The 18,913-nt window shown below is 39.0% G+C and overlaps 1 protein-coding gene across 1 annotated transcript in view; it reads left to right on the forward strand.

Moving 5' to 3' along the window:
* Positions 1–18,913, forward strand: part of glra1 (glycine receptor, alpha 1) — a 107,024-nt gene that overhangs the window by 57,757 nt on the left and 30,354 nt on the right. The window contains 2 exon segments of the mRNA XM_042492906.1: positions 6,868–6,950; positions 8,411–8,548. Of these exon segments, the coding sequence (XP_042348840.1) occupies positions 6,868–6,950; positions 8,411–8,548 (221 nt within the window).

Here is an 18,913-nt window from a genome sequence, read left to right on the forward strand (position 1 = left end):
AGCAGCAGAGGGAGGAGAGAGGTCATGAGTCTGGAGGTGATATTGAAACAATCAGTTATAAAACTATGATGGAGGATAGAAAGTGACTGCGCAGACTTCCTGTTTATTGCATCCCACACACCTTCATCTCCGGCTCTCGAGAGCTCTTATTGCGTCAAAGTTGGAGGTTTTTATTTCCTCCAGAGCTCAACTTCCCCCCCCTTTTTTTTCTTTTCGTATCTCCGAGACATCCCATTCAAGGCTCTCAGAGTTATAGCCGCCTTCAGCCGACAAACCTTTTAGCCTGCCGGGTCCTCGTCCTCCTCTCCGCTTTTATTGCCTCTGCTCAGGGGCGAATGAGAAAGAGCCGCAGCAGCCATGGTAATCTAGTCAGCCTGTTAGTATTCCAGCGGCGAGTCTAATCTGTTATCAGCCTCAGTTTTCACCTTCGTGTCCAGCAGGAGGAGGAGTGAGATTGGCCCTTTATAAATATCGTCAGAGGAGGGATGAGCCCCGCGCTCCCCCTCTGCCGCTTTCATTTGTTAACTTGACAACATGAGAATGAACCCTCCGTTGATCAGCTTGATCTCGGAGGCGAAGAGGCGGCTCGGGATATTAAACCGTCCCGAGGGGAGAAGGAGAAAGTGGGTCTTGTAAATGTTGTTTACTCATTTTTTTGATGTTTATCGCTCAACAGTGAAGCGGCGCGAGGAGGAGTCGTGACCGATGGCCGCGTCTCCGCCGAGATGAAAGTGAACTTTTTGAGATTGGGCGATCAGATTCACACGCAGTCAGATCTCCTGCTGTACTTCAAAAGAAAATGCGGGACTCGCTCTCAGCCCGATATGTGGTCCCATTTGTGCTTGTCGGGGTGCCGTATCAAAAGCAAAATCTGTAATACTTTAATTTAAAAAATGCTTGTACAAAATGCATCATGTAGTTTGTGTTAAAGGCCAAAAGTTCTCTTAAATAAAGTGGAAATAATACAGTTTTAAAAAAGGCAAAGAGAGCAATGATGCATTATTTTAGAGTGATTCAAACTGAGCCTGCCCTCACCAGAAAAACAACAGCATTTGTCATTTTGTTGGTGATGATGTGAGTTGTGACTCCAGTCTGTCGGCAGCAAAGACAAACGCAGCGTGATGTAATCATAGAGGCACAAAGCACAGAGGAGAAACAAACGTGTAAATCTGCAGCCTGTTGTCAGTCTGAAGTTGTCAAATATCGTCGCTTCGTCAGTGATTTCGGCTTCAGATAACGTAGCATAAAACCACTGCTGGGCGATATACCTGATGCATACTGTTACCGTGATATGAGACCACAAACGTCTGAGATTTTGGATATCGTCATATCGTGATATGAAACAAATGTTGTCTTTTCTGGATTTTAAAGGCTGCAGTGAAGTGATGTCATTTTCTAAACTCATCAGACTGTTTTACTTATTCTAATAGTTAATTTCACCCACTTAAGTCATTAAATCCACATTACTAATGATAATTTAAAAATCCCACCGTGTTAATATTTTGTCCAAGTACAAATAGTCATCAGTAAAATATTTTCACAGTATAAATACCTACGTATTTTTTGTCATATCGTGACATTTGATTTTGTTGTCCAGTCCAGCATTTATGAAGCTTTTGAGGAGATTTCAAATATTGTGATATATACCGTGTATCGTGATATGGCCTAAAAATATTTTAATATTATTTCAAGACCGTACCACCCAGCTCTACACATTCTCAGCTCACATCCGAATTTTAGGAAATTTTTTTGTTTTTTTAGGACATTTGTAGGATTTTAGGTGCGATTCTAAAATGTTGGGACGTATCTCAGATTTTAGGATGTTTATAGGATTTTATCACATTTCAAGGATTGTCAGATCCTGATGTGGCCATATGATACGCTGGATGGCGTCAGTTTGAAATGCTGTTACAATTAATATAATGAGCATGAGCGAGCAGAAGGAGCGGTGGACAGACCAAACAAACCCCGGACTTTCATGCAGGACTCTGGTGTTCGCTTCCTGTGTGAATGTGATGTTTTTTTCTACACCTTAGCGTTGCCTCTTTTGCGTAGCAGTGTGCAGTAACAGTGGCAGCATGTGTGTTTGTTGAGGTCCCGGCGTTGGTTGCTATGTGCTTTTGTTGCATAAACATAACCACATGCATCCCACCATGTGCTTGTGTTGACGTCACAGAACGTCAACAGCAGACGCAGAAAGATACCTGGAGCGTGTTGTGCAGACGCACTGCAAAGCGGCAGCATGTGACGACTTCAGATGTGTTGAATAAACAGATATCTTTAATATCTGTCACTGTTGAGGTCATTAAATGCAGCATCTGTCCTGCATTAGTGGCGCTTGATCGTGCGTGTAATCTTCTTGTAGTGGAGCAAAATCGTGTGCAGGTTTGGAGGCTCCTCTCCATCCGGAGCTCCAGGACTTTAAAGCGACGCACTAACTTTGTCAGCATTCGGCATTTAGGTGTCACGCCGCAGCAGACAGGAAACCACAGAGCTGAATCTCCTCTCTGAGAAAGTGGGACATCTGTGGAGGCCACATCATGTGTGTAATACATATTCAGCATCCTGTCAGGGACTAACAATGTGCAGACGCGGCAAAGTTTATTTTGTACATCAGGCCGACTGGACGTGTGTGTGTGTTGTAGCAGCAGCGGGTGTCCTGTTCGAGCAGAGCAGAAGGACTGAGCGTGTGCAGCGAAATCACCGCCTGCACGTCATGACAACCTGCTGACAGCTCGAACTCTGCTCTCACGAAACTGGAGCTGTTTTCTTCATTTTTTTATTTTGGTTTTCTCTTGAACGTAGCATTTAGTGATTTACAGATTATGATGACAGCTGTGATGGATGTTGGTTTCTGCCAGAAGTTATTAGCTTTTACTACCTGAGAATTACCCTCAAAGTCGTGTTGCAGATACGAGCCAGTGCCCCGGGGAAAGTGTTGGCATTGTACATTTCTGCAGACCACAGGTACATTACATTTGTACATTTCATAGCTGTCAAAGTGTCCTTCAGGTGGAGGAGATGGTGGATGTTTTTTTATCAGCAGCTTCTTCAGAAAAACTCTGTATTTTAAGCCAAAACATGATTTTTTTACGAACCACAACCAAATGTTTTTGTGTGTAAAAAGAAGCACACATTACCCACAGAAAAGCATCCGCTTCTTAATAACTCAAAACTGTTTTCTTTTTTTTTTTTTTTTTTACTTTTTATTGAACTATTTTTCCCACTTAAACGTCACCTATCAGACAAATGACATATATTACAAAATCACTAAATAAAATAATAATTAAAATTAGATCAATTAAATACATCAGTAATGCGAAAAAAGGACTGTGGTTTAAAAAGAAAATACCAGCAGACACCGAAAATAGCGTCATGCTGAGGTCTATTTATGAGCTGTTCTGGAGCTTTTGATCAAATGAGATATTACCTGTTTTAAATAGTTTTTGAAAAAGATTCAGTAATTCCCTAAAGCCGCTGGTCACTTTTGATCAAACAAAGTCAGCTCGTATACTCCGTCATTTTAGAAACACAGATATGATAAAAATGTGCAAATGTTTGTATCCGTCGTTTGCAGAAATCTAAATCACACATAAACCGTCCGGCTCCCAGGAAACACTCACTGGAGCATCAAATATAGATTACTCCGCTGCTGAAAATAGTCCCCAGCAAATGATAATAATAATAATAATAATAATAATAATAATGAAGATAATAGTTATTTGTATAGCACCTTTCATACATAAAATGCAACCCAAAGTGCTTTACATGCAACAGTGCTAAAATGTAGAACCAAACAATTTATAGAAATATTTAGATTTATAAATATAAAAATGAATAAATAAGTTGCAGAACAGGCCAGAGGTGGAAAATAAAAAAAGAAGTTTTATTTTATTTTTTTTATTAAACAACATGAGTCAAAACAGTAAAAGTGCATAAAAAATTCCTAAGAAATAATCAGAATATGCAATAAAAATAAATAAGAGGTGGAATAAATTAAACGAGCAAAGAAATGGTTATTTAGCTGCTTCTTAAAACAAATGCACAACGTCCTCCTGTTTGTTTGATTAAAAACTACAGTGAGCAGCTGTTTGAGATTATTACTGCACCTTTAAAAAATAAATATGCGTTTAATTTACCTGTTAATGTAAAGGAAGCAATAAGCAACAGCATGGAGAAGTTGTAAAGAGACAGATGGACATATTGTTGGATTTGGTCTTATTATTTGACAATAACAAAGACACAGATCATTAGCAGCTTCGTCCTTTAATCATTTTACCAAAAACATTATTTCATAGATATTGGATGCAGCCTGAAATGGAGATGGACGTAGTTTTTTTTTTTTTTGAGTAACCTCTCAAAGAGCCAAGATCACAACGAGGAAAATACAGACAGCAGTTTGAGGTCACAGTTTCACTGCCGACCGTCTTCTTCTCTGCTGGAGGACTAACAGGAAGAAAACCTGTAGCTGAGCAGGCGTGCAGCGACATGGGAGCGAGTCTTGTTTCGTGCAAGGCTGATCCGTGAAACTCTGAAAATTAAAATGTTTCGGGCAGTCGGTCCCGCGTCGCGGTGACACATTAGAGTCCCAGGCACCAAAATTAATTACTGCTGTCACATGGAGGGAATGGATCTCTGCTAAAGTCAACTTTTTTTCCCAGAAATTAATGGAAAAAACTATTTCATAACTGATATGATGCATTACTGAAATTAAAGACTTTCATTTTAAAAATGAGATATCTAGCAGCAGAGAAATAAAACACGTCGTCAGGCTGCTGCACTCTCGCCATTAAACCCTAATATTAGCTGCTGTGAAATGTTTATTTAAAATATGGGATATAATCATGTGTTTTCAAAATAGACGGAACCAATTATGGATCAGTCTCTTTTTTTAAATTAGTTAATACAGTGTGCAATATGTAAAATGTAAAATGTAAAAAAACAGATTATATCTTTTGTAATGTGTAATTTTTTTCTAGATAGGTATATGTATGTGTGTGTGTGTGTGTGTGTGTGTGTGTAGTTATGTACATATATATATATATATATATATATATATATATATATATATATATATGTATATATATATAAATTCCACATAACCAAAGATGTCTGTTTTTTTTTGTTTTTTTAGGTTTTACATATTGCACACTGTAATTAAAAACTATTTAAGAAGCTTAGACGAGCAAATCTGTTGCGTTCATTCTTGATAAATGATCTTCAAAAACATCAACTAATTAATTCATTATTTCAGTGCTAATCCACTCAAATCTGTTTTAATCAAATGGCGTTTTAATGAAAACGAGTGATATCTGTTGAACTTTTGCAGTGTTACGTTATTATTCACTGAGTTTGACTTTCACCCTTTAAATCTGGAACGTTTGCCCCTTTTTTTTTCGAGCAAAGCAATTAAACCGGTTTATCTTCTGTAATGATTTTTGTGTGAGAATAAAGCTAAATGTTTGCAGAATGGAAATTGCTGCCAGTAACTGATTAATTACAGCTGTTGTTTCACTCATTACAAGTCGGTCCAGATAACAACAGCAGCTAAAAGGATTTTATTTTAATCTAAAACTGAAAGGTTGTTTTAGACGCGTCCTGGTGGATAATCTGGATAATCCTGTTAGTGTTGAGTGATGTTTCTGTGAGTTTTTTGTGATGGAGATGGAGGTTATGATCTAAAGAGAAATTTTAATTTTTAAAATTTGCAGGGTGCGGACAAATGTAAAAAAAAAAAAAAAAAATAAATTAAAAATTATTGAATAGTTTAAAGTAGAGCCCGACCAATATGGGATTTTTGGGACTGATACAGATTTTATAGTGGAAAAATTAATTACGGATTACGGATATGGCGACCGATATAGTGAATTTTTGAGCTGGAATATATCATTTCTATGTGGATTGATTTTGCACCGATACGACTGTGCAAAAGTACTCAGAAAGCTGCTTTCTTAAATAAACAACTTACGGTCGCGCTCTAGTTTAAAGATGTGGCTGAAGCAACGTTCAAACATTAACCAGCTCAAAACAGATGAGGATATGATTTTTATGGGTGACAGTCATCAGGTGTTTACAGGGATTATTGTATTTGTTTTGTACTTTTTTGTAGTATTATTTCCTTTTTTTTCTCTTTCTCTTTTTCTGTAAATAATAATGTAAATTTGTTTACATAAAGTTATATATTGTTTATATTCGGGGTCGAATGATATTGGTTTTTCAGGGCAGACATCGATATCGATTATTAGTAGTTAATGAGACCAATAACTAATATTTGGAACTGGTTTGCATTTACAATAAAAATAAAAAAATCTTTTCATCAATACTTAAAATTTGGAATAAAAAAAAATCCAACATAAGACTTAATTTAAATGCATTTAACAAATGTTAAATCAAAACTGAAATGCTCAAAATCATATACACACTACATATACATATTTTTTATAAAGTCAAGTGAAAATTTTAATAAAAAATGAATGAATAAAAAAAAAAAAAAAAAAAAAAAAAAAAAAAGGCTCCCTGAGGTTTGATAAGGTAAAAGTCTCCCATGCTGACACTTTCATTGCTCTTTTTATTATTTTTTCTCTGGCAATTATTAAAATAAAACGCTGATACAGATAATTGGCAACATGCAGAATATCGGCCCCGATATTCGATTAGGTTGATAATCTGTTTATATAGATTACATATAGGTATGTGTTGTTAAAGAAAATGTTATCTGTATAAAAATGTCTGCGTATTTGTTTCTCATTTCTTATTTGTTCAAAATAAATTTCTATTAAATTCAATTCTCTGTGTGTGTGTGTGTGTGTGTGTGTGTGTGTGTGTGTGTGTGTGTGCGTGTGCGTGTGCGCGTGTGCGTGTGTGCAGAATAACACTGGTCCTGGCCTGTCCCATGGATCTGAAGAACTTCCCGATGGACGTCCAGACCTGCATCATGCAGCTGGAGAGCTGTGAGTGATTACACAAACACACACACACACACACACACACCACACACACACACACACACACACACACACACACACACACACAGTGCGAGCGTCTGGTGGGGGGTTATGATATAGATTTTTTTCTGTGGCCTTTTCATTCTTTGAGCAGACATGAGAGGAATGAGAGAAACAGGAGCAGAAGTTCAGAGAGCTCTGATGTGATACAACGGGTCAGCGCTCATCTCACACACACACACACACACACACACACAGAACAATACAACGCTCAGTGGAAACACGCTGATCTGGTGTCAGTCCTGATATTAACACATAAAAAGGAAGCCGCGGATACCGAAAAGCTTCATAAAGCTACCGTCTGCCTGAGCAACATTCATAACCTCAGAGCTGGGTGTAGACATTATTGAAATGTAAATATCGATGCTCGTAATACTGACACCAAACGCAGCCTTTAGCACGTGTGTGAAGCCTCCTGCAGACTGACAGATTTCTGCGTCACTCTGCGATGCGGATCTTTACAAACTTGAGTACGATATCAAGTTCGACGTGAGCAGACTGTGCGAACATCCAGGACGGTGATCTGTGCTGCTGTAGAAGCACGAAATATCAAGTTCAGAAAAAAGAATACATAAAAGCATAAGGATTTTGCAGAAGTTGTGAGAGGCATTTTTGACCAAAACCTACATGATCTCCAATAAATGGGATGTTATCTCGTCCTTTGAAGGAGACAAACTTTAAAGCCTCCTGCAGACTGGGAGAATTTTGTAATCTTAGTTTAGTAAGTTTAGTGCAGAAAAACTGCGTCGTGGATCTTAACAAACTTGGGTACGACAACAAGTGTGATGTATGCAGACTGTACGATGACATCACCTACCGAATTGCAGGCTAAGACCTTCGTCCATCGACATCAATATGCAAGAACAAAACATCGTCGTCGCGCGTCATCCATCTATGCCGCTGTGGTGGTCGGAGAAAAACGAAACGAACAAATGGAGCCCTTGCTATAGTGGCATTTATGTTGAAAAAATAATAATAATAAACTATTTCTATAGCGCTTTTTATGCTTCACAATACGAAACCAGACAATATAAGAGAGCAAGAAAAAAAGGCAAGGTAAAAAGAAACAAAACAATTATATTAAATAGAAAAAATACACAAAAAAACTAAACTAAACAAAAGCTAAACTAAAAAGAAAAAAAAGTCTGAAGAAGAGGGAGGAGAGGCCAACTTCACACACCATCTTTGCAGCGAGAGCTCTGAGTATTTTTTAATATCTACGAGCATTTAGCAGAAATTAAGCCATTTTGCTCAGGTTTCAAAGGGTTAACCCCCTGAAACCCTGCGGGGGGAGTTTGGACCCCTCACTGGGGGCCTCTGCACCGCGACCACAGACACAAAGATCCTCCTCTTGAAGCGATGCCCACACAGTCTGACTCCTGCTGTCCGCTCTGTCTCTCCTCCAGTCGGCTACACCATGAACGACCTCATCTTCGAGTGGGATGAGAAGGGAGCCGTGCAGGTGGCCGACGGCCTGACGCTACCTCAGTTCATACTCAAAGAGGAGAAGGACCTGCGCTACTGCACCAAGCACTACAACACAGGTGAGCGGGGACGCCTCCAACGACCATTTCTCTCCTTTCTTCTTCTCGATGAGCGTCTGTTGCTGTTTGGTTTGCACGTTGTTAAAATCTACATCGTATCAAGGACATTTAGTCTCTCACAGAGATGTAAAAGTGACAGATGAAAAAATCTGCCACTGTTGTGACAATACAAATCACCTCTCTAACTATAGAGAGATTTTTAGGCAAAACTGTGTTTTGCTTATCAGTAATGTTGTAGAAAGTTTCCGGGGAAGAATAAAAGAGAGATCCAAGTTACATATTGACATTATTGCGTCACAGTTATGTTGAAACTTTGTGTTTCTTTACATTTTGATAATACCGTGGTTAATGTGCGGTTAGATTTACGCACAAGAAATACTTGGTTATGGTTAGGAAAAGATCGTGTTTTGGCTTAAAATATCTATTTGTTTGTTTGTTTGTTTTTTGTGGCAAAACTTCTGCTGAAACACAGCAATGACTCGTTGAAAAACAGCTGCATACATATGGATTTAATTTATTGAGTGTTTCTTTTTGTTTTGTTTTCTACGACATGTATGCACGTCTGTTCGTCCTGAAGAGGGATCCCTCCTCATTTGCTCTTCCTGAGGTTTCTGCCATTTTTCCCCCGTTAGAGGGTTTTTTAGGGGAGTTTCTCAGAGTTATGTGATGCAATAACAGCTCTTGTAGCTCCTGCTGCTTCATGAGGGAGCCAGTTCCTACTGACAAGCACATAGACACAGCATCATGTGACCTCACAGCATCATGTGACCTCACAGCATCATGTGACCTAGAAAAGACTAAAAAAAGGTTTCCATTGCAGTTTTGCTAAATATTGCTTTTTTTGAATCACCTGAAATACCACCTTATGCGAGTGTAAAAACTTTTTTTGCAATAAATTTTCCATTAGTTGTGTTTTATATTCCCAATTTCAATATTCACATTAACCCTCAAGTTAATGGAAAGCCGCCTGCTGAGAGGAGTGTGTCATGTGAATGCTGCGGTGGACTTTAGCTGACTGTTTTGTCTGCACACTTGGCTTCATTTTTCTGTGGAAAAACCCTGAAATACAGACAACGGCTTTTAAAATGAGAAATGTGAAAAATGTTTTACAACAGAAACAAACCCGTCTTCACATCCATCTTTATTTACGTTCTCCCTTTCCACTTTCTTCATCTTCATCTTCATCGCTCACATTCCTCCGTCTTTGTCTGTCTCCTCCTAATCGTCCCTTTCCTCTTTTTTCCATCATGCTGCCGTCGTGTTTCTCTCCCTTCTTTTTATTTGCTTTCTGTCTGTGTCTCTGCAGGCTTTACACTGTCAGAGGAAAGAGAGAGAAAAGATAGAGCGGAGGAGAGAAAGAGAGAAAAAAAGTAAAGCAGGACTCAAGGCAAAGAGTAAAGAGAGGGATGCATATCTCTAATAACGGAAGAATAAATTGAGAATCAAATCTTTGAAATTAGAGACAAGGTCGTTGTTGGGAGTCTGCCTGAGACTCTGCTGAACGCTGCATGAGTCACTGCCCGAATTTATTCGACTGTGTGAAATGTGGAAATAACGGAGAATACGTCACTGAAATGGAGGCACATATTCCCCAAATATGTTTTTTTTCCTATTTTCCTTCCGATGTCATGAAACTTTCAGTGTGACTCAGTGAAGAGGAGAAACACTGAGCTGCTAAGTTTGTTTCAGCCACAAACTCCGAAATAACTGTTGATTTATTCAGAGTTTTCTGTTCGTATGTCAGTGCAAAAATGTTTAAAAACATTTTAGAATTTAAACAAGGAGAGAACGAGCAGCAGAGAATATATAAATATATGTATTTTTTTAAATCGACGTAAAGGGATGTGAGAGGAGTAAAAAGTAAAGAAGGTGAGAAAATAAAATGTGGAGAAGAAAAAAGCCAAAAGCTAAAAGTGGTTTGGAACGGATAAAAGAAAGTGTAGATTAAAGAAGTCAAAAGAAAAAAGGGGAAAATTCAAAAGCTGAGAGTTGTAAAACGGAAAGAAAAGATGAAAATATGAAAGTATGAAAAGGATTTGAAGAAAGGACAGCCTTGAAAAAGAAAAAGCACAGAGAGAGGGCTGCTTTGGTCATGTGAGAAACTGAAGAACAACAGAAATAAGAGAGAGAAGCAGAAAAAGACTCGAGCGAGGAGAATCTAACGGAGGACGGGGGCGGCCGCCGCACTCTGTTTCTCCCTCCAGGTCCTCCAATGTGTGGCTGAAAACCATCTGTCCCGTCCACCTCGCCAGTCCGCCGCTCTTACACTCCTCAGAGAACACAAAACATATGAACACGGAAATCTATATCAGCCTGAGTGAGTAGGAGGCTGAAATCAACAGAAAATACACAAATAGAGCTGAAGAAGTTAGAGATATTTAAATGTTTGCTTCACTGCAGACTTTAACACGCTGAGAAACGTCATTTGTTTTTTTGCAACGTGGGATCTAAAGTTGAAGGCATCAAAGATTGTAAAGAGAAACAAACTGTCACGACGATGTACGGCTGTGCAGCTCGTTCTCGATCCAAAGTCGTCAAATACCGACATTAGATCCCAACGCCAAAAACCACCTTTTGATCCGCTCGATTCGTAACTCGACGGCTTTAGCTGAGAGCGTGGGCGGACAGAACCGGCAACGGCGTTATTATATGTCGCTGGACGGCCTAACAAGGGATGGGGATTTTTATTTTTTAGTGATATTCATACCATTATCGAGAGTCTTTAACCATCTGAGTCCTTGTCGATACCACTATCAATATTTTTCTATTATTTGTTAGAAAGATGAGGTTTCAATACGTTTCTAACAGAACTGGTTTTACTGTCACTTTCAGGCACATTTTTAGTAATTTGGAAATAAATGATAGTATTTTGATTTAAATATATACTTTGAAAATCTTGACATCAGTAGTTTAAATTATGTAAACTGTGATGTTAAACAGGTTGTAATTCATCTCTTTTCTCTCTTATATTGTTAGGAAAACAAATTTCTCACACAATCAACTGTATTATTCAAGTTTCTCGCCAAAAAAATACATTGTCTTTTTCCAGATGTTTCATTTGAAGACATCATGATGACGTTTTATTCGCCGAATAGTCATTTTACTGAGCCGACCTTGCTAACTAGCTCTTATCCTGTCGATTTTAACTTGGATTTCGGCCTTGGATTACTATTTTTATCGGGACTTGCTGCAGAGTTTGGCTGTGCTTCCTGCTGCTGTTCGTGGATGATGAAGACTGTTCTGGTGTCGTGCAGCAGTCGAATGTTCTGCATTTAGGTCTAATTTGAAGTAGCCTGCAAGCGATGTATGCAGACAAGTGATTGGATTTAAATGACTCGACTCGAGATGTGAGGTTACGTTATAGGACCCACGGGACTCAATGGCTGTAAAGATAAGCTCAAACTTTATTGATTTTCAGGTTTTGAAAAAAACAGATCCGGGTCCTCAATGGAACCAGGTTTTCGATCCCATCCCTAAGGCCTGAAGGTACCTGCTGCCGCAGCATTACACGCGGACAGTCGGCATCAGCTGATCACGCAGCCGGACAAAACCAGTCATGACGTTTTTATACGACTTTAGTCTACAAATCTCCAATTTTTGCTGCACTAACCCTGATAAGACTTTGACTCCTGTTGTTGTTCAGGCTACTGCACTATTCGTACAAATACCTACAAAAAGTATTGCATAAAACCCATCTAATCGTAAAAGCTGCGACCACATGATTGAAGAGCTGACAGAAGTAAAGAAGGAAGTCATACAAAGAGCATCCGTAAGAGGAAGGTTTAGGAAGGTGGATCGGTCAAACAGACTCAGGACTTTCCTCCAGGAGACTGGTGTTCATGTAACGTGTGAAACCAGGTGAACATTGAGTTATTTTACGGCAACACACTAAGGCATTACACTAAGTATGTAATGACACCCATCAGCCTGACCTACATAACTTTACATGAAGTACAAGTACATCTGCATCATGTCTCCCAACATTTACTAAAGAAACACATGGAGTGACAGAGAGAGGATGCTCTCAAAATAGTGCTGCATTCTGAGGTTAAACATACAATTCAATGTCTGTCTTTTTTATATTACTGTTGTAGAAAATATGATGCTCTCCTGAATTACTTTTCTTATCAATAAAATACAACACAAAGCAAAACAAACTTTCAAGGAAACTGTCTTCTCCGAAAATAAAAAATAAAATGACAGGTCAAGATAAAATCCATCCCCTAAACATCGACCCACTGATCACAGTCAGAGTGTGTGAGTGTGTGTGTGTGTGCGTGTGTGTGTGTGTGTGTGTGTGTGTGTGTGTGTGTGTGCGCGCAGGCTGGTTAGTTCAGATTCAGAGCCATCACTCACACAGAGGTTGACGTCTGCTGTCGCCGCTGAGGAGATGAACGATCCACCACCAGACGAAAAAGCCTTGACACGACTCAGCACTGCCACTCACACACACACACACACACACAAAAACACACGCACACACACTTGCATGCATGCACATACAGCAGAGACTATGTAGTGGTAATCCACTGCTTTGTTATATAAATACGTGTAAGTCTGTTTCCTGTCAGTCTGTCATCATATGTGATTCCTTTTATGGTATTTCCTGTTTGAACAACAAAAGTTAAACTGTATTAATCAATTTTGGCAACATGCAGGTGAAAAAAAAAATCAACAACAAACTGACAGACTCGAAGGCGAGCTTCAGATTCAGTTATCTAAATAAAATCTGATTTATTCGAAGATTTTCACCACCACCATAAAATATTAACTCGCTCCTGCATTATTAACTCATTTTGTGGCCACATCATTTGACTGTTGTGTTTAGTTTGGTGGGTTGTTTTGTTTCCAAATCTTTGCATTCACAAACAAAAGCGACACATTTTCCATGTAAAAATACAGATTAAATATTCAGGATTTGTCCCTGAGATAACCTCACAATACTACAAACTGTATGAACACAGGAGCAATACATTCAAACATAAATAATACAAATAACTTCAATTACACATAATTGAAAATTAAACAAATAAAAATCAAATGCCATCCCGTAGAATCAACTTCGTCACAAACTAACTAATAAGTTTTATCTCAGCAAAGCTTGTTGCTTTATGTAACTTTTCTGAATTAAAATGTGTAAAAACAACATGAACAATGTAATATATTTGTTCAGCCTAGAGAAAAGACCTCTCCCTCTTCAAACAGGCCAGGTCGTTTAATGCCTGAAGACCACTAACGACAAGCAAAATGTCCAAAAACAGAGCGAGAGAAAAATATAAGAAAATTGTTGTTTTTTTTAAAAAAAAAAACACCAAGGAAAAATGTAAAAAAGATTTGCATATTTATATATTTTATTATAGTTATATATATTTAGAATTATGTTACAAAAAATATATATGTATTATTTTAACACTCTCTTAGGTTGTTTTATTATTGGTCTTTGTTTTTTACTTTTTTTTTTCCCCTCATTTCTTAGGAAATTTTCTTTAATTTCTCGTTAATTTTTGGGGGTCATTTCTCGCATAGTTGCTCAATGCTTTCTTCTTGTGTTCTTAAATAAAATCAGGCCATTTTGCTCAGGTCTTAAAGGGTTAAATTACCTGGTCTGTTTACTCTGAAAGGAGAAAGCCTCTGTGGAGAATTTGGCTCCTAATAACGTTTAAGTCTTGAGTAATCAGAGTAAAAAGGTGAGCGCACATCAGCCCCTCTACAACAAGCCAAACAGTGTTTGAAAAACACTGATTTTTAAAGTGAAACTGCTTTATTTGGTGGTTTCACTGGTTTAAGTCACCTGTTACGTTTATTTTGGAGAGGAAGAGATCTCTGCAGCTCATTCGGCTCCCATTAAAAACCTCCTGAACACTTAACATTAAGGAATCCAAACCACAAGAAACTGACTGCAATGACGGCATTGCTGCATCTTTTGTTATTGTTTCGATTTTAACCCCTACCAGCAAAATCACTAAGTTCACACTGCTCAGATTGTTGTAGGTGGAGACTCAATAGCAAAGTTTTCTGCTTACAGTGCTGCTTACGATAAATTTACGTGCCGTAAAACCAAAACTCTGCGCGAGAAGAGGCTCAAACATTCTGTCGAATCTGAACATAATGAATTAAAATCTGCGCTATCTTCTTCTTCTCTTCAGCAGAAGGCACGAATTCTTCAAGGACAATTTACCCCCAGCCCTCCCACCTCCATCTCTTCTCTCCTTTCCCCATATTTCTCTTTCTGCCCCTCTCTCATCTCATCTCCGGCTTATTACTCTCCAGCCATGCTGCTGCTCTTTGACTGTGTCTGCACACGTTTGTGTGCGTGTGCGATCGCGCATGTATAAGTGTGTGTGTGTGTGTGTGTGTGTGTGTGTGTTAGCGTGCGTGGCTGAGCGCGCACACGCCTCGCTGCTTTCCAATCAAGCATTAAGGGGGAATTAAGGTGTCGTTTTTCCTCAGATTTATTAGCTGCAGTCTGTTGTGACTCCAAGAGAGAGCGAGCATTTCCTCGTATCTCTCTCCCCTCCTCCTCCTCCTCCTCCTCTCCCACTCTCTGTTGTCTTTTTTATTTCTTTCCATCCCTCCATCCAACCCAACACACACACACGCACACACACAAAGAAAAATCCCTGTTTGAAATACTAATTACACTTTCTGCTGCATTGCAGGGCACTTTTGTTTTCTGGCTGCTGACATGTTAATAGTGTGTTTGGGTACAAGAGGCGTTTACACTCAAACATTTCGGGACATTTCCTCACCCAAACTTAACCAACACCTCCCCGCTTACTCCAAACCCTCACCCACTTACTCTGATTCTAGCCAAACTACAGTGAAACGATACTAAACTTTTGTCGCAGTACCATGTGATTTCGCTGACTTGGTGAATTGAACTTGTGCACATTTTTGGTAGATGATTTGTAATGTGAGTGCTGCTTTACATTTCTGCAGATTCTGGTCGTGGTGAACCATCAAATGACTGTTGCCACGATCGTTTTTCAGACAGAGGCATTTGTTTTTTGGGGGGTGGTTTTGAGGGCAATTGTTGACCAAAAATGTATCTCCTATATATTTTCTCCTACATACAGGATATTATGTTCTACGTACAAGATAGACATACAGGCTGTTATGTAGGAGATATCTCAGTTAGGAAATAAACTTTATTGCTTGATTAAGTTTCTCTCCTCTTACATACAAGATTTTGTCTACTACGAACCGACATATAGGAAGTTATCTACTACATGTAAGTTATTATCTCCTACATAGAGGATGTTATCCATGTAGGAAATATCTCATTTAGGATATATTATCTCCTATGTAGGCTTGGAGATATACTTTTAGGCTTAATTAGGCTGCTCTGCTCTCACAAACAAGATATTGTCTCCTACATCTAGGATGTTAATCCCCTACATATGAGTTATCTCCTACATACAGGATGTTATCTCCTATGTAAGAAATATCCCATAGGAGATATTAGCTCATACATAGGCTTAAAAGACAAACTTTTAACTTCTTACATGAGATATTGTCTCTTACATGTAGGTTGTTATCTCCTACATATGAGTTATTATCTCCTATATACAGGATGTTATCTCCTATGTAGGAAATATCTCATTAGGACATATTGGATTCCTACATAGGCTAGGAGATAAAAGTTTAGGCTTAATCAGGCTGTTTTTTCTCGGAAGTAGGCGATAGCCCTGGGAAATAACACAATCTACATAGGAGATAATATTTCATTCATAGAAAAATAACCTTATGTTTTGGATAAGAAAAGTCTGTGCTTTAGTCAGATTTACTGACATTATCCCTCAGATATGATATCAAAAGGCAGAAAAGATGCACTCAGAAAACAATAAACCTAAATACAACCTGAAATCTCCGAGATGCAAATTCGTGTTGGACTCATATTATCACGACCTCTATTTTGGGCAAAATATTGGTAATTTGCAGTGAAATATTTACTTTACAAAACACAAGATTAAGATCACAGACATCCTCTGTGATTATTAAAAATAGCTCGAGGTCCCCAGGTCGTACTAGTCTTGTACAAATACGCCTTCAGTCTGCAGCCGCACTAACAACCCCATCGCCAGAATAAATGCAGCCACTGTACGTTTCTGCAAACCGCGGATACATTTCTACGTTAGTATGTAGCCATTATGTCGAAATTTTAAGTTTCAGCAAAACTGTGGTTAAAGTTTGCTTCAGTTTACTCACAAAAACCCACTTAATGATGAGTAAAGATCATGTTTTGGATAAAAATACCTGGTTTAGGGGGCACTATCGCATCAGGAAACACTGCGACACACACACACACACACACACACACACACACACATGCACATACAGCTTTCTGTACATACCAGAGAGAGTGTGTGCAGTATTAGAAACAGGACACACACACACACACACACACACACACACACACACACACACACACAGACTGCTCAGTGAGATAGGGGGTCCGGCTGAATAATTTCAATCTTCTTATCAGATGGAAAATATGGACAGCACTTAAAAGCTCTGAAGTGTATCACAGCTATAAATCAAGTCCAACCCCATCGACTCTCCTCTTCCTCCTCCTCCTCTTCCTCTTCCTCTCCTCCTCCTGCTGCTGTCAGTTTCTCCTTCCCTCTCTCCCCCTGTCCTCTCACATCTTTCTCTCCTCCTCATCCCTCTCTCCTCTCGCTCTAACATCACATTTCCTCCGCTCGTTCCCGGCCTCTTCCTCCTCTCCGGTCTGTTAGGGTTAACTCTAATTGATGAGGCTGCCTTTCATTGATCTTCTTTGATTAAATGGATCGTCGGCCATCTTGCTCCCTGGCTCTCTGGCGGTTTATTATGAGCCCCGGCGCGCTCATTACATTACAGAAAGAGAAGAAGGGACATTTTGTTACTGTTGCTACTGTACTGCAATGTAAATAAGACCACTGCAGTGTGTTAATGTAATTATCTTTGGTGCAGATTTTCTGTATGCACGTTGTTTTTGTGCAGAAAATGCCACTTTTTGTTCGTTTTTTTCAGTATTTTCTCCAGAGTATTCACATATCCCACCCACAGTGTTTGATTGACAGGTGATTGCTGCGAGGCCCCGTGCAGAAAAAGTAAAAGAAATTAGATTTTAAAAAAGTGACTGAAATTAAAACTGAGCTATTGTGATTATTTTTTTTACACACACTGCATATTGTAGTAAAACGGGAGCAGAGAGATTAGGAGAAGGCGGTGGACTTCATTTCTCCTAATCTCTCCGCTCGCTTTTCACGGCAACACGCTGCGAGCGTAAACATCCGCTGTTACTTTCCCTTCGCAGTCACACAAGGACTAACGGCGCTCCTGGCAGACAACAACAGGCAGCTGCAGATCACCAGACTTTCAACTGCAACAACACAGTTTTCTCAGCACATAAGAAAGCAGTAAATACAAATTAAGAAGTTAAAGGAAGGTGACACCGGGAGGGTAATATAAAATAAAATAAAATATCAAGTTCAAGTTGATGCATTGGTGCCTAATATCCTCTGAAAAAGAAAAAAAACAGCCAATTGGAGGACTAATCTATCAACAGACACTCAATAAAACTCTGAAAAACAACCTGATTTTATGCAAAGGAAAAGCATACGCTGTAAATAATTTCTCTGTAAAATAACAGTAAGAGCTGGCAGCAGACACCAGCAATAAATTGCATTTTTACAGTTTTCATACCGTGAAATGACTTTAAACTTTATCACTGAAAAACAGAAACATGGTATATTTCTGTTTTTCTACAACATACTGTAATACAGGCAGCACAGATGCCAACAATATGCCGATATTTTCCAGTATCCATATTGTTTATCGTTTTTGCAGCATATAAATGCAAATAAATGCAGCATATTTCTGTGTTAACACTCAGGAAATATTTTATTAGGCTAATGCTCTGTTTTACCCCGCCTTCTGCCGAGGAATTACCGTGTTAACGAGAACATTGTTCCTCAGATGCATATCATATCATCGTTGCCAAAATATACCGACAAAAACGCTGGTAAATATTGTTTGAGCTATTTTAATTTGTAATTTGTTTATTTAAAAAAGGGACAGTGTGCATTAATCCACATTTAAACAAATGTAAATGCACCCGAGTCTCGAATGTCCGCTCTACTCTCATTCGGTGTCTCCGTCTGTCCTCTCCGCTCTCATTGTCCTTCCGGTGATCTCAGTCTCTTCTATGACACCAAAATGTCTCAATCCGGTCCTGTTACTGTCATTTATTAGCGTGCTCGCTGCTCACCGTAACCGCTGAACGCCGGTGTAAGCGGCCGCCGTCTCCCTCCTTCTGCTGTGTGTGTGACGGGGACATGATGATGAGAGGACACGATGAGAGGACATGATGAGAGGACA

This window comes from Plectropomus leopardus, chromosome 9, assembly GCF_008729295.1.
Source record: "Plectropomus leopardus isolate mb chromosome 9, YSFRI_Pleo_2.0, whole genome shotgun sequence".
NCBI lineage: Eukaryota > Metazoa > Chordata > Actinopteri > Perciformes > Serranidae > Plectropomus > Plectropomus leopardus.